At 36.6% G+C, this 12,924-nt stretch overlaps 1 protein-coding gene across 1 annotated transcript; it reads left to right on the top strand.

The window, feature by feature from the left end:
• The first annotated feature begins 8,707 nt into the window (after positions 1 to 8,707).
• LOC119885797 (odorant receptor 131-2-like) lies at positions 8,708 to 11,406 on the top strand. The gene is made up of 2 exons (XM_038696024.1): positions 8,708 to 8,857; positions 10,639 to 11,406. Exons 1-2 carry the CDS (start codon positions 8,708 to 8,710, stop codon positions 11,404 to 11,406), a joined length of 918 nt encoding a protein of 305 aa, XP_038551952.1.
• The last annotated feature ends 1,518 nt before the right edge of the window (positions 11,407 to 12,924 follow it).

The following is a 12,924-nucleotide window of genomic DNA, read 5'->3' on the forward strand; positions in this document are numbered from 1 at the left end:
CTTGTGAGTGACGGGTTGTTTTTGGGAAAAGAGTGTTTTACATTTCCGGTTTCCTTTTTTCGATTTGTTTTCAGTTGGAATATTCAAATAAATAGTTACCATAGTAATAGTTGGGGCCTAATTTTATGCCTTTATTAGAAGCTTCAACAGTAGAGAGAGAGAGATGATTGGAAATGAGGGGAGAGAGAGAGGTGGGAAATGACAATCGAACAAATGTTCCTGGCTGGACTTTGTGGTTCATGCTGAGCGCCTTAATGGATATACATAACTGAAAACTGAATTTTTGACAGACATTGATGAAGGAACTGTATTTTATGTGGATCTTCCCACATCCGATACCCAATGTGCTTAACCCCAAGACCATCGGGAGCCACTTTTTAACTATTTATTTAGCAGCAATCCAATCTGCTGGATCGATATTGGGTCAAAGTTGATCTTAATAAGCAGCTCAGGTATAGACCAGACACGACAAATCCACAATTGAAACTTTTTTCTCATTAATGTCATTACAAAATTCTATGTTTTTATTAAGTCATGGCGCACAGCTGGCTTTACTTACATCGAAAGGATTTCAAAAAGTTCCACACAGTTAGATTATAAATGTGGGAAAAAGAGAGCGCTGGTATCGGATAGTGAATCCAGGGGAAGAAAAACTTAATTTTTGTGCATTCTTAATTTTGAGACACCACAACAGTGTAATATTTCTATTGATGATTGATCTGTTGCTATAGTGTGGAAAACTTGTCTACCATCATGATTCACTGAGACAAGCTTAATTCACAAACACAGGAGAGTCAGAAATATGATAAAACATGAATGGAGTAATAATAATTTCAAATAAGTTTCCTAGGGATGTTCTTAAATGAAAAGCAACATTTAATCTCAAGTAAATATTAATTCAATGTTCATACATAGTTGGAAACTTATATATATATATATATATATATATATATATATATATATATATATATATATATATATATATATATATATTGAGCTGAAGGTTTTCTGGTAGACAAATTTTACATTGTTGTCCACCGACTCTAATTTTCTCTATATTCCATAGTTATTATAGCCCATTGTGACCACATTACTTAGTCAATTTCAGGAAATGGCTTTGTAAATTATGAACCCCTAAAAAAAGTTATATGTTGTTAAAAAAAAAGAAGAAAAAATTGGATTTGGCACATACTGAATGTTAAAAGGCAATGTTCAGGAGCAAAATAAATAAAAACATGATCAGCACATCCCTGCTACTGAACTGTGTGACTTTCCAAAAAAAGACTGTAAATTTCAAGCTCTGGTCCTGTGCATAATAGTAATCCATCAATACCCACAAAGCGCAGTCAGAAAATATTGGGTCTGAAGTGTTCCATACAACTGCTTTCTGAAAAACAAACTCTAAACCTTTTTACTACCAAAGAGTACCTTCAAACTGGAAGAGTGTTTACAACAGTAAGCTACACCATGAGATATTTGCATAATTAAGTATTACCAACAATACGCTATAATTTATTTCTTACAAAAGTCCACAGAATGTCTAATAATAACACTAAAGAGCACACATATTATTTCATCAACTAGGTCTGCCTATGAGAGGGGTGTTCAGGCTTTCATTTAACTCGGTGTAAAGGGATTTAAAAACAGGAGTTACTGGCTGAGCAGCTGTGAGGAATTCAAAACATTTTCACTAAACTTTTCTTTGTTAGGCTTATAACACCCTGATGACAAAAGTTTGCTCTCAGTGAATCAACAGTAAGTTTTGTTTTTGAAAGGTTAAGCAGACATACAAGGAGGAACAAAGCTAATTCCTTGTGGATTTCCATTCTCTGTGATTAAAGAGCAGCTCCATGGGGATCAGTTACTGCCTTCAAACAAAGAGCGTCATTACTGACAGTGACCTTCTGCACATTTTCTCAGTAGACTGATGCAAAACATGTTTGTTCCAGTGGTTTCTTTCTTTCTTTTGAACAAACATGACAAGTTTAACAATGTTTACTCAAACTGGTAAATGGGCTGCAATTTATCAGTATCTTCATTATGATTAAGCTGCATTTTTGTTATTCACTGATCAGATACATCAGATCATTATCAGCCGATACTGACTTTTTTAAGCACATTGGGTATTGGGTAAAATACAGTTTCTTTATCTATGTCGTAAAAATTCAGTTTTCAGTTATATGCACTATATTGCAAAAAGTTTTGGGACGCCTGCCTTTACATGCGCATGAAGGTTACTGACATCCCATTCTTAATCTGTAGGGTTTAATATGAAGGTGTTCTATTGGGTTGGGGTCAGGACACACCAAACTCGCTCATCCAGGTCTTTATGGAGCTCGCTTTGTGCACTGGTGCGCAGTCGTGTTGGAACAGGAAGAGGCGTCCCCAAACTGTTTCCAATTAGTTGGGGACATGAAATTGTCCAAAATGTCTTGGTATGCTAAAGCATCAACAGTTCCTGTCACTGGAACCAAGGGGCCAAGCCCAACCCCTGAAAAACAACCCCACACCATGATGCCCCCTCCACCAAACTTTACACTTGTCACAATGCAGTCAGGCAAGTACTGTTCCCCTGGCAACAGCCAAACCCAGACATGTCCATCAAATTGCCAGACAGAGAAGCGTGATTCGTCACTCCAGAGAACACGACTCCACCGCACTAGTGTCCAGTGGCGACATGCTTTACACCCCTGCATCCGACGCTTTGCATTGCACTTGGTGATGTAAGGCTTGGATGCAGCTGCTCGGCCATGGAAACCCATTCCATGAAGCGCTCTACGCACTGTTCTTGAGCTAATCCGAAGGCCACGCAACGTTTGGAGGTCTGTAGCTATTGACTCTGCAGAAAGTTGGAGACTTCTGCACACAATATTTAGTAGTAAGGAAATTTCACGAATGGATTTGCACAGGTGGCAACCTATCACAGTACCAGTTATTCACTGAACTCCTGAGAGCGACCCATTCTTTCACAAATGTTTGTAGAAGCAATCTGCTTGTCTAGGTTCTTGATCTTATACACATGTGGCCATGGAAGTGATTGGAACACCTGAATTCAATAATCTGGTGTCCTAAAAGTTTTGTCAATATAGTGTATATCCATTAAATCATTTAAAAAAATAAAAAAAGGCGCAATTTCCCAGAGCCTAAGTTGATATTTAGAACCTAAAACTTAAATATATTCTGTTTACAATCATAGAAGACTGAGAAAACCTGACAATATTGAACAAAGTGGAACAAGTGAGTTTTTCCTCATGTTACTTAAACAATGTAAATTACTTTCTACCAAATGACTACTGATTAACCAGCTAATTGTATTAGCTTTAAATAATAGATGGGTTTAGAGAACAGATAAACTAATTCAATTGTAAGTTTGATTAAATTTATGTTGCTATAAATGTTTCAAACAGAAATCTTTCCTTGTGGCTTTAAGTGATGCAACAACTTCACGGTAAAGTTGTGTAATCATCACAAACAAACTTTGAATCAGTTTTCATTGTAAAAGGTTATAAAAGAGCAACCAAGTCAGACACGGTTGGAACAAAGCTATTCTCCTTAAGCATTGCCAGTTAATCTGTCCACAGAGAATATTTTTTGTTTTTAAAAAGAACCTTGTTAATGTCAGTGAACTTAATCACCTTTTCTCCATTGAGTATACTGCAACTTGTTTTCATTTACTAAAGTGTCATTTCAAGTAAATAATCTTTAATATTACAGCTCTAGCTCCTTCTAATAGCAGATTATTTTAATAACAATGATGAGAAACTCTCTCAGAAGACATATCTAATAAATCCCTTTGATGCTGTGTGTTTGTGTGTGTACCTGCATGCTGGATGCTACACAACAAGCTACCCCCAGTGTGTGTGACCTTTACTTATAGGCCCTAATGAGGCTTTGATGAGATGGTTGCTCATTCTGTGTCCTGCAGCATGACTCACCTCCTGAATACACGGAGGATTATTGAAAATGTCAGAAGGTCCCAAAAGTCCTTCCTGTGGAAAGTGCAATGTCTTGCTTACAGTGAGTTTTTCTAAGCAAGTGCAATCTTGTAGGAAGTGTGGGGTTGATCTGCTAAACTGAGAAAGTCACAATTTCAGTTTCTTAACAGAAAAAAAAAAAAGAGTTCCAGGAAGCAGAGCAGTCATAACAAAATATTTTACCAGACAGAGCCAAGTCTAGAGAGAGAGGCATAATCTCTGTCCATCTTATACTATAAAACCTGGTTGTTTTAATTTGGGGGCGATAGCATATTGTACAATATGAGCTGTTAAACATTTAACCACTGATAAAGACATTATTATATAGGAGAGGTCAGACTTGAGTCGCAAATTTGAAGACTTGAGACTTGCTTGACTAAAACAGACAAAAGACTCGACTGGACTTTGATTTCGTGTTTATGACTTGAGACTTGACTTAGACTTGAGACAGATGACTTGAAAATGACCTGATTTTTTAAATAAATACTAGAAAAAGACAGTTACGTGTAGTACAACACAGACCTTCAACAATTGTTGTCGATGACGGTAGGAAGAAAAGAACAGCGGTGTGCAAGGTCTGCAGCGCAAAAATCAGTGACACTACCACCATTTTTAGCTAAATTATAGGCCAGTAGAACGCATAGAAAGCAAGCGTTCAGTTTAAGCTACACCCAGTTGTTTGGCTGCAGTTTGGTGCTGTTGTAACGTAACTTTACGTGAAAACCTCTTAACATTGCTGGTGGTAAGAGGTCCTCATGACAGCTCTCGTTATGTGCCCACAACTTCTAACGTCATATGATACACCATTTGAAAGCTAAAATCCTTGTGATTCGACCAGTGCAAACCATTTCAGTATATAATCACCACAGCGGGTACAATCAGCGATTCTGTCAGGCCAACCAGTACAATCAAAATTGCCGCGACTCACCTATGAAGCCTCATAGAAACTTAATCCACCGATCGATTATATTCCAACAAAAATAGTCTTGTTACATTGTCAAAGGTCCAGATGATCCAATCTGTATTTAGTCTAAAACACATTATTCCATCAATAAATACCCAGGGACTGCTGCGTCATCGTGCGGCTAATATGTCATTATAACCTTAATAACTCCAATTTGAATGTAAACAAATGAAATCTGACCTGTTGACTGACAGCTAATTCGACCCAATAGGAGCTCACATGTCCCTTTCACAGCCTACCAAATTTTTCACGTGACGTCACATTCCAAGGAAAACGTTTCCTTGGAATGTGACGTCACATTCCAAGGAAAACGTTTCCTTGGAGGGCTAAAAAGACGTTTCCGCTGCCCGCCAACCAAAAAGCAAGTGATATACTGTTACTTTGAGTTGCTGGAAATGCTGGATGGTTGTTGTGATTTCGGATGCACTAATCGAGGCCTGTGAGGGATTCCCCACAAGGTAAAAATAAACATTACTGCAGTCAAGCGGCGGGAGGGACCTGGCGATTTTTAACGGTAGAAATGTGGCAGCTGATGCTGTAACGTTATACGGATCGGATATGCCCAACACTTGCAGTTTGTGTTCATATCTTTCTTTTTCTTAAGTTGAAAGGTGATCCAAATAAATTTTGACTGCTTTTGAGCCACTATGTTGGTCCGTTGTTTTGCCCTCCAGGTCAACTTGCATGTCACGTGATTGAAAACTATGACTAGCCAACGAGAGCCCATGCTGTAAGAAAGGACCAGCCCCTATTATTTTGTGGGTAGGCCGAGCTACTTGTAATCAATTGTGCCTATGACTGGCCATTCGTGTAGCCAATGAAATTCTGAAAATAACTTTAGCTTTAAGTAGGAAGTTCACGATCTACTAACAAAAAAACACATCTGTGCCAATCTATGGCGTGACGCAGCAGCACCCGCTTGCCGCCAAGGGGCGGAGCTGTTTTTGAAAAAAATACGCAAAGACATACCCTTAGAAAAACCTGTGTAAAATAATCACTTTTCATGGTATTGGTATAAAATTTTAAATTGGACTAGGCAAGGCTTTATGCTGTGGCCCCACAGTGTTTTCCAGCTAATAAGTCCCAGCTATAGTTGTCTGCAGGGAAATGAAAAATAAATTAGTTTTAGTGTGTTTAAACTTATATTAATCAATTCCAGTAGCACTTACAGTGATTCTGACTTTTGGGTTAGACACATCAGAGTGTTATCTTTTGGAAAACCATGCATTTACTCCAAATGGTTCAAGAACTGCATTTAATTAACTTTGGATATGCCTTGAATAGGTGTTTAAAACAAAATTTTACAAGAATGGTAAGAGCTTACCGTTTCTATTACTCTATTTTTAAGTAAGTCACAAAATCACACATTTGAAATAAAAGTATCAGTCTGAACCAAAGTGGTGGACCAATCGACCGTCCAACAGTAAACCAAAACTATGCTCCATTGCACTGTGTACATGTATGTGTATGTGTACCTGTATATCTCATCCACCTGCACTCGGTTCATTGCACTATTGTCTCAATCTGTCTATATCGTTTTTGTTTATAGTATGTATATATGTGTTCTCTATACTGTAGCCTGTGTTTGATTTTATTATTGTATTGTTGTATAAGTAAGCACATCCTGAGCAATCCAGATTCAAATTCCTTCTATGTGTACACATACCTGGCAAATAAAGCTGATTCTGATTCTAAATAAAACTACAATCCTACTATGTACAGGGCAATGTGCACGAGACTTTGCTGTAGTTTTTAATGAATGTATAATTAAGACATGTTTCTTGCATTATGTCTTTACTCTTTTACGTATGCATTATCATATGTATGTTTTCATGGCATGTCTAATGGTGAAACTGAGGGCAAATTTTTACATTGTGGACAATAACGTTAATGATGATAATTTTTGCAGGTTTGTACGTTAACTAATTCATACTTCTAAACGCATGTACATACACAAATACACACATTATCTAAATGATGTCCGCATACGCACACCTCTGAGTCCTTGAGTTATTGCCAGCCAAACCACATATAAAGTCTTTGCTCTCTCTCTCCCTGTGGTCTAAATGCAGGAACTACGGTAAGTACTGTGCAGTCATATGGCTTAAAATGTGTCACAGTAGAAACTTATGCAGTACTGAAACGATGACGTTACCTTTTAATCAGCTCGCTTATGTTATTTGAAAGCTTTGCATTTTACTGTTCTTGGTACTGTATTATGAAAACAAAAATTGTGATTTCAGTTAGTATAAAAAATTACTTAAATGCTTTTAAAATTGGCTGTATTTGAGTTGTAATTGCTACGTTTAAGATTTAAGCAATTAGGGGCCGGAATGTTGGAGCCAATTTCTTCTATTTAATTATTTTATAATTTAGTTTGATTTATTTTGAGAATGGTCATTTGGATTTATTAATTGTTTATGTATTTAGCTGTTCTGATTAACTTAGATTTTGGTCAGCTGTGGAAAGAGGAAGAGGTGTGTCCGAAGAGGTCCTCTTTGTCTAAACCTACAGGCGGACACTAACGAGAGAGGACTGACTCTCTCAGTCTTTGACCTCACGTTTAGTTTGACAGCCTTGTTGTTCTTTGTTTTGTTTTAAATAAATAATTGAAGGAAATGAGCAACTCAAGCCTTATATTTTGATTACTTAAACATGTGAGTCAGACGTAGAGTACTTATATAGTTATATACTAATTCTCTCATGCAGATTCCCAGAACATTTTGAGTCTGCTGGATAAAGCAATAACAAGTTTGGATGAATCATAAACAAATTAAAGCTAATTCTACAGAAATGTACAAGCTGTTTAAAGGACATTGAATGCCACAACTGATGATTATATTTAAGCCTGATCATCTAATTAAATAATAAACTTTTACCAAATGTAAATATGATATACTTTTAAATTCTTAATCAGCTTGTTTTTTGTTTAGAAAGGACGCAGACACAGTGAATAGGATTTAATGAGTACACCTCATGTTCTTTTTCATCCTACATGTTACATACATGCTACATGATTTTAAACGCATTCACTTCAATTTCAAATAACAATACATTGATTTTTATCTATTAAGTTGACGCCCCAATCCTGAGTTTAGTGCTTCTTTTTCCTACTGTTGGAAAGAAATGAACATTCACCACCTTCAGCTCACCACAACAGCTGCTTTAGATGTTTTGGTAGTACAAATATATAGTAGGTCAATTTGAATATTTATAGTTAATACAAATAGAAATACTGTAAATGAGTAGACAAAAAAAAAACTGTCTAAATTGTCACGATCCAGTTTAAATAGTGTTCATCTCAGACTCACTGCTGGGGCCCTGTGCCACAAATCATAATGCACAGTAATGTGAAGTGATGCTTTAAGGGAATATAATTATGATTATGTGTTTGTATATGTTTAAACAACAATTTTTAAATGCACAATTTTTCCCTGTTTAAGAGGAACAAATTAAAACTAAAACTTTTTTGTCCATTTAAGAGACGCTATGTGTTGTTTTTATCATAATATTGTTCATAAAATAAAATATTTATAACAATAGTTACATAGACATTACATATGTATGGGAGACCTGTGTCCTTTGATATATTTAGCACTTGTAAATCGCTTTGGTTAAACGTATCAGGTGAATGTATTAGTTTTAATAATAACTTTCTGGCCTTAAATTTGAGGACTGCACATGACTGTCTTATATGTGGATCAATAAAGCAGTTCCATATACTCAATAATTACTGCCAACAATTTCTGCTTTGTTAGATCTTCAAAAGATGAACGACTCATCGGCCAATGTGACGATGGTTATACAGTATCGAGACTCCTTCACAAAAGCTGTGACCAAGAATGTGATTGTTGTGGTTCTCGGGATCTCCATCAACTACATTAATGCAGGCCTCATTCACACCTTCCGCAAACACCAGGTATGACATCCCTTAAATTGCCGGCAAACACGTATAATGCATTTAAAAAAAGAAATAGAAAGAAATATTTAAATTAGTGATGTCCAGTTTGTTTTGGTCTGTTCCCGATCCGGCTCAATACTCATATTTACATAGCAGAAGATATTTACTGCTAAATTATATATATATATATATATATAGCTGGCACATTTGAATAACCTAAATTTTAACAACTACTTAATCCAAATAGTGGAGGTCTTATGCTATAAGTGAAAGTTTAACTAGGTGAATTAGATTCACTAAATAATCTTTGGTGGTGATGGTGCAGTGGATAAGATGCATGTCTTTGGTGTGAGAGACCCGTGTTCAACTTCCCACTGTGACACATCTACCAATGTCTCCCTGAGCAAGACACTTAACCCCTAGTTGCTCCAGAGGCGTGCGACCTCTGACATTTATATAGTAATTGTAAGTCGCTTTGGATAAAAGCGTCAGTTACTGAAGAAATGTAAAAGATTAATTAGTGAAAGCTGATGTGATCTGCTACCACTGACATTTCTCTTTTTTAATGGCGAAAGCGACGATGAGCGCCAGCTACAATGAGAAGCTGCTAGCTGAATGTTTTGTGTTCGGCTCTTTTCTATTAAGAAAGTGAGAAGACAGATTCGATAACAGATTTGTTGGCATCTGAGCTTAATATATCTGTGTATTATGCCAATGCAAAATAATCTTTGACATGCACAAACAGTCTTACTTTCACTGACATTTGTGGTAAGATTCTCGCACTGTAGAGGCCTGCTGATGAAGGAGAGCAGCTTCGCAACACTAGCAGGTTGAGCTAGACAAAATACAGTACAGTGAAACAGTGCAGTGAATTTGATTGAGTTTGTTTTAGGCAATATGATCTATCATATTGATACTGATCCCTGGAAAAAAGGACGGCAGAAAAATTTATCTAGGATATGTTGCATCACCCACTGCTGCTTCTCCAACCAGAACGAACACACACATTATTGCCAGTATTAGCAGTGTTGTGTGTTACTTTTTTATTTAAATTGAAAAGAGGAACAAATTTCTGCAAACTCAAAAACTCACTACCAAGTTACTGTAACTGTATCTTATTTCTTTTAAATTTTACTTTAAAGAATATATTTTATTATAACCATGTGATGCACAAAAATCTGAAGCAATTCAACTTTGAAATGAACTGCTCAGTACTACAGTATGGGCCAAAAAATCTGAAGCATGACATCTTTTGGTCCCTTTTATGTTTCCGTCTTCCCCCTAGTGCCTGTAGGTTTTCCCTCTTAGGTCATCTTTAGCTAGCCTTAACCAAAACAACACATCTATCTGATGTTTAGACGCCATTGCTTCGTCATATTGGAATCTATTACTATTCATGAGTTGTACTCTAATCTGTGGAGTCAGTAAGTTCTTGTAAACATTCTTATAAGACTCAACCTTGTAAGATTCCCAGAGAACATTGATATCTGCTAGCCTGATGCCTGATCTACTGTCTCTGCCTTATCAGTCTAACTGTTGTCTCCCTAACAAGGACACTTACATGAGAGAAATAACTAGAACTGGAAGGTCAGTGAAAACTTGTAGGGTCAGTTAATGACTCTAAGCTGTCCTAACTTTTCCTGTTACATCAATTAAGCCCCCCAAGAATATTCTGTAACAACTACCACACTATCTATCATTTTAAAACACAATAGCAATATACAATGTCATGTTATCAAGCTGATATTTGGAAACATGAACATTTGCAGTCCTGAGTGCTTTTCTTCTCACCCTTTCAGATCTTCTACATGAATCCTCGGTATATCCTGTTTTTTCACTTGGTGGTCAACGACATGATCCAAGTGACGCTGACCATCATCCTGTTCATCATCAGCTACATCCTCTACAAAATAAATGTCTCCATCTGTTGCACCTTCATCCTGATTGCTCTTTTCGCCACTGAAAACACCCCTCTGAACCTGGCCTGCATGGCGGTGGAGTGCTACATCGCCATCTGCGTCCCCCTTCGCCACGTGCAGATCTGCACTGTCAAGAGAACGATAATGCTGATTGGTTTAATCTGGGCGACAAGCATGTTATCTGTTCTTCCTGATCTGTTCATCACTTTGGCCATAGAGCCACTGGACTTTTTTAATTCCAAAGTGTTCTGCCTCAGGGAAACTGCCTTTCCAAATCCCCTCATAATCAAGAAAAGAGATATTACCTATATTGTGTATCTAGTGATAGTTTGGTTTGTTATCTTTTACACTTACTTCAATATCCTGTTCACTGCAAAAACAGCTAGCAAAGACGCTAAAAAGGCCAGAAACACAATCCTCCTCCATGGTTTTCAGGTGCTGTTGTGTATGGCAACTTATGCAGAACCCCTGTTAAAATATGGGCTACAGCAATGGTTCCCTAAGAATTACCCAGACTCCCTCTTTGCTTGTTATATTATTATACAGATCCTGCCACGATCCATTAGTCCAATCATCTATGGCATACGAGACAAGACTTTCAGGAGGTACTTGAAAAGGTATCTGTTATGTAAATTCAGCCCACAGTGAGCATCAGTTCACGGATTACAATACAGTCGGCTTTCACTCAGTTCCATTAAGTTAAAAACTGCATTTTTGGTAAAAATGTAGTTACTGAGAATGAATTTGTAAATTTCTGTCTAGTTTATGAAATTATGGCAAAACTGTTAACAAATGGTGTGTTTATTCTCAAAATTGCTTTGGTACAGAATGAAATGCTACGAGTTTCATAAATGTTAGTAAGTAAAGATACAGTAGTTACAGTTACAGTTTACTTATTAAAGGGTAACTTCAGTATTTCCTATTTAGTTTTTTGTGTCTATGTTACTAATTGTGACATTTTTTTAAATAGGTCAACAGACTCCATTGACACAGTAATTTTACCACTCTGGTTTACTGCTGTCTTGATTGGTTTGTTTGTGTAAATGACCAAGGCAGCTGTTACCAGAGTGCTACAGCGTCTGTTTCTAGTTAAACAAAAAGGATCTTACTCTTTAAAAAGGGTCCATCTTTGTAGGGATCTGCGTAGGCTTGTCAACACTTTGACAGAGGGAAATCGCCCGCAAGGGTTACGTTGCAGCCCTGTTTCGCCAGCTGCAGCACGCTCGCTCCATACTGGACCAATTTTAAAAAATGTTTTCCCAGTAGGTCACATGGATAGAAATAGTTGAAGTTGAAAAATACAGAAGTATCTTTTAGTCAAACAGATTCTGATTAAAATCTGAATATTATTCACTTGCTTTTGAGATTGTCAAAGTTTTCCCTCTGATTTTTTCTGTTTTCTTCTCCGACCCCCAGAAAATTGTTTTAAAACTGTTCAAAGATGTAAGAAATTAATTCCAAACTGATGAACAATTTAAATTAAATGTACAAAGTCATGTTCATAAATCTCAAAGTAAGGAAACTCACATATTATATTGCAATATCAACACAGGGTTATTGTATGAAAGTACTTTAGTGTTATGAATGTGTTCTGTATATAATAAATAATACATTCAGTTGACCTTTTACTGTCCCTTTGGTATTTCTGAATGAATACATTTAATTTATTATATGGCTTATTACAACTCAAAATCAAAATGTTATCCCCCATGTATGAACTTTAAAAGCCTAAAAGCTTTGACATGTTTCAGTTTTTACAGCACTTATTATTGTGTCAATGCAGATTTGCAACCTTTTAAAAAATACCAAAAGCAAAAAGAAAGACATTCATACAATACTAAATACACACACACACACACACACACACCTCTTAATGATGCGACTAAAAGCACAAGCCCAGGGCATCCTGGGACAACTGCCATCACAGCACATTTAAAGTTTGAGATTCTCGGCAGCCATATTTTTGGTGTCCTTGTCTAAATGCATCAACTAAGGTAAGTATCACCTTCATGACAGCTTTGAACTGTGTTCTGACTTGATGGATATTTTATTACTATGGTAGAACAAAGTTAAATTTAAAGCTTTTTAACTGCTGAACCTTTAAATTTCCATTTGCCAGCACACAGTTTTAAATCTGTTCAATGTAACAAGAACTTTGCTCCAAAT

The sequence above is a fragment of the Micropterus salmoides genome, unplaced genomic scaffold (assembly GCF_014851395.1).
Source record: "Micropterus salmoides isolate LMB-PRFRI ecotype aquatic unplaced genomic scaffold, ASM1485139v1 Ms_hic_scaffold_4, whole genome shotgun sequence".
Taxonomy (NCBI): Eukaryota; Metazoa; Chordata; class Actinopteri; order Centrarchiformes; family Centrarchidae; genus Micropterus; species Micropterus salmoides.